Source organism: Chelonoidis abingdonii, chromosome 3 (assembly GCF_003597395.2).
Source record: "Chelonoidis abingdonii isolate Lonesome George chromosome 3, CheloAbing_2.0, whole genome shotgun sequence".
Lineage (NCBI taxonomy): Eukaryota > Metazoa > Chordata > Testudines > Testudinidae > Chelonoidis > Chelonoidis abingdonii.
This window is the reverse complement of record NC_133771.1, coordinates 967,391-969,560: the sequence shown is the minus strand read 5'-3', so window position 1 is coordinate 969,560 and position 2,170 is coordinate 967,391. Positions and strand designations below refer to the sequence as shown.

At 62.2% G+C, this 2,170-nt stretch overlaps 1 protein-coding gene across 1 annotated transcript in view; it reads right to left on the bottom strand.

Annotated features, from left to right (window-relative positions):
• LOC116821807 (uridine-cytidine kinase-like 1) overlaps positions 1-2,170 on the bottom strand; it is a 20,462-nt gene that overhangs the window by 10,801 nt on the left and 7,491 nt on the right. Inside the window, exon 7 of the mRNA XM_075063510.1 lies at positions 1,675-1,691. Within this exon, the coding sequence (XP_074919611.1) occupies positions 1,675-1,691 (17 nt within the window). The remainder of the gene's footprint in view (positions 1-1,674; positions 1,692-2,170) is intronic.

The window sequence follows — 2,170 nt, the reverse complement described above, 5'->3', positions numbered from 1 at the left end:
CCCTGGAAATTTCCACTACATGCATCTGACGAAGTGGGTATTCACCCACGAAAGCTCATGCTCCAAAACGTCTGTTAGTCTATAAGGTCCCACAGGATTCTTTGCTGCTTTTACAGATCCAGACTAACACGGCTACCTCTCTGATACTTAATACAAAGTTCATGCAGCATGGGACGCTCGGCTTCACTGCCCCCCAGTTCCTCCAGGGGCAGGGCTAGCAGCAACTGAGCTGGGCTGCAGCAACTGCTCCCCTGGCCTATCTGCCGCTTTCCCAGTGACCAGAGCCCTCCTCCCACAGCAGGGAGCCCAGCGTGCACCAGGGTCCTGCCTGGCAGGGGGTTAGTGCCAAGAGGCTGCGGAGAGGCCTGGGTGACAGCACCAGCCCCGCAGGTCACACACACACACAGCACCGTGGACAGGCTCTGCTCCGTTCCACTCCGGGGGGCTGGAGCTCAGGGCTCAGAGACAAACAAAGCCAGTCATGAGCCAAGGAGACGTCCCCCCAAGCCAAGCAACACACACAGGAGCGGCCAGGGCAGCAGGGAAGGAACAGAGACAAACTGTCCTCACATATCCCAGCGCAGCTTCCTCTGGTGCAGACACTGCGGGCCCACAGGGACAGAGGAGGGCACGATGGGGGACAAAAGAGAGACAAATGGGAGTTAAAGGGCAGCAGGCGGCAGCAGTTTCCTGCTGTGGGAAGAGGAGGGCAGCCCAACAGGGCCCAAGGGGAGAAGCATCTGGCCCCAGCCCTGGAGAGAGCACGGAGCTACTGGAAGCACTTGGAGGAGGGAAGCAGCCTGGTCCCACCTAGCTGCAGGGACAGGGATGGGGTGGAGCTGCCTGGCCCCAGCAGGTGGCCATGGAGGACTCCCGCCCCGTTTTGGCTTTGCCCTGCCACAGCCTGGCAGCAGCAGCACGGCAGTGTCTGAGCAGAGCACGCTCAGCAGCGCTGCGTTAAGCTGGCAGTCCCGGCGTGGGAGTGTGCACTGGGGCTGCTGCCCCTTTCCAGACCCCCTATGGAGGAGGCAAGTCAGCCCCCCACATACGGCAGCTGAACCCCATGAATCAGCAGCACAGCCTGGCCCAGTGCCCAGTGCGAGCAGCAAGGAGAGCAGCCAGAGCGGTCCCAAGGGGTCAGACCCCCTTCCATATACACACATACTCCCCTCGGCTGCCCAAGACGAGGCCAACAGAGGAGGCAGGGCACGGGTCCCAGCGCACCTCCCTCCGGGGAGCTGTGCCGACAAGCTGCCAGCAAGCTGCAGCAGCTCTCCCTGCTCAAGGAGCCCCTCGGACTCCAGAGGGGATGTGATCGGCAGCTCCCAGGCTGCAAGCCACTCAGCGGCGAGCTCAGCTGCGCCAAGCAGAGGCCCCCCAGAGACCCGAGCACACGCTGTGGAGGGCCGGAGCCATCCCCGGTGGGCAGGTGGCAGCTGCAGGGGCTCCCAGGCAGCCAGCTACAGGTGCAGCAGCAGGGAGTCTATGCACGTCATGTGCCACGGGAATCAAGTGGTCACTAGCGCTGCCAGCCCTTCAGCAGGGCCAGTGCTCCCCATGCCTCGTCTGTGTGGCTGCTCCCTTCCCCGGTCTCCGCACTGCGCCCCAGGGACAGGTCTGGGCTGCTCCACTCCCTGCACTGAGGGGAAAGGGGCCGCACTGCACCCATCATACCTGACCGTGATTTCACGCTGCAATGGCGAGAGCCCACGGCGGGAGACAAGGCGATTACAGGGCAGAGGACGAGGAGAGAAATACAGAACATCTGTCACTACATGCAACTGGCCACAAGCCAGCCAGCACCCAAGCCAGCCCCACAGCATCCCAGCCCCAACACCCACCCCGATGGCAGCCCAGCACCTCCAGCCATTGCAAACTCCGAGAGCAGGCAAAGCCACGGCAGAGGATGCACGTATATCCCTGGAGGGGCAGGGCTGGACAGGAAGGGGGCTGTGGGGCAGGATGGGGGCACTGGCAGGGCTGTGTGTGGGGAGCTCAGGGCTGGGCTGACAGGAGGCTGTGGGACAGGATGGAGGCACTGGCAGGGCTGTGTGTGGGGAGCTGTGACGTTATTGATATAAACTGAGACCATATAGAACATGGGTTGCAACCAAGGTCCTGTAGTGGCACCAAATCCTATGTAAAGGGGGTCATATCAGGTGTCTAAGAC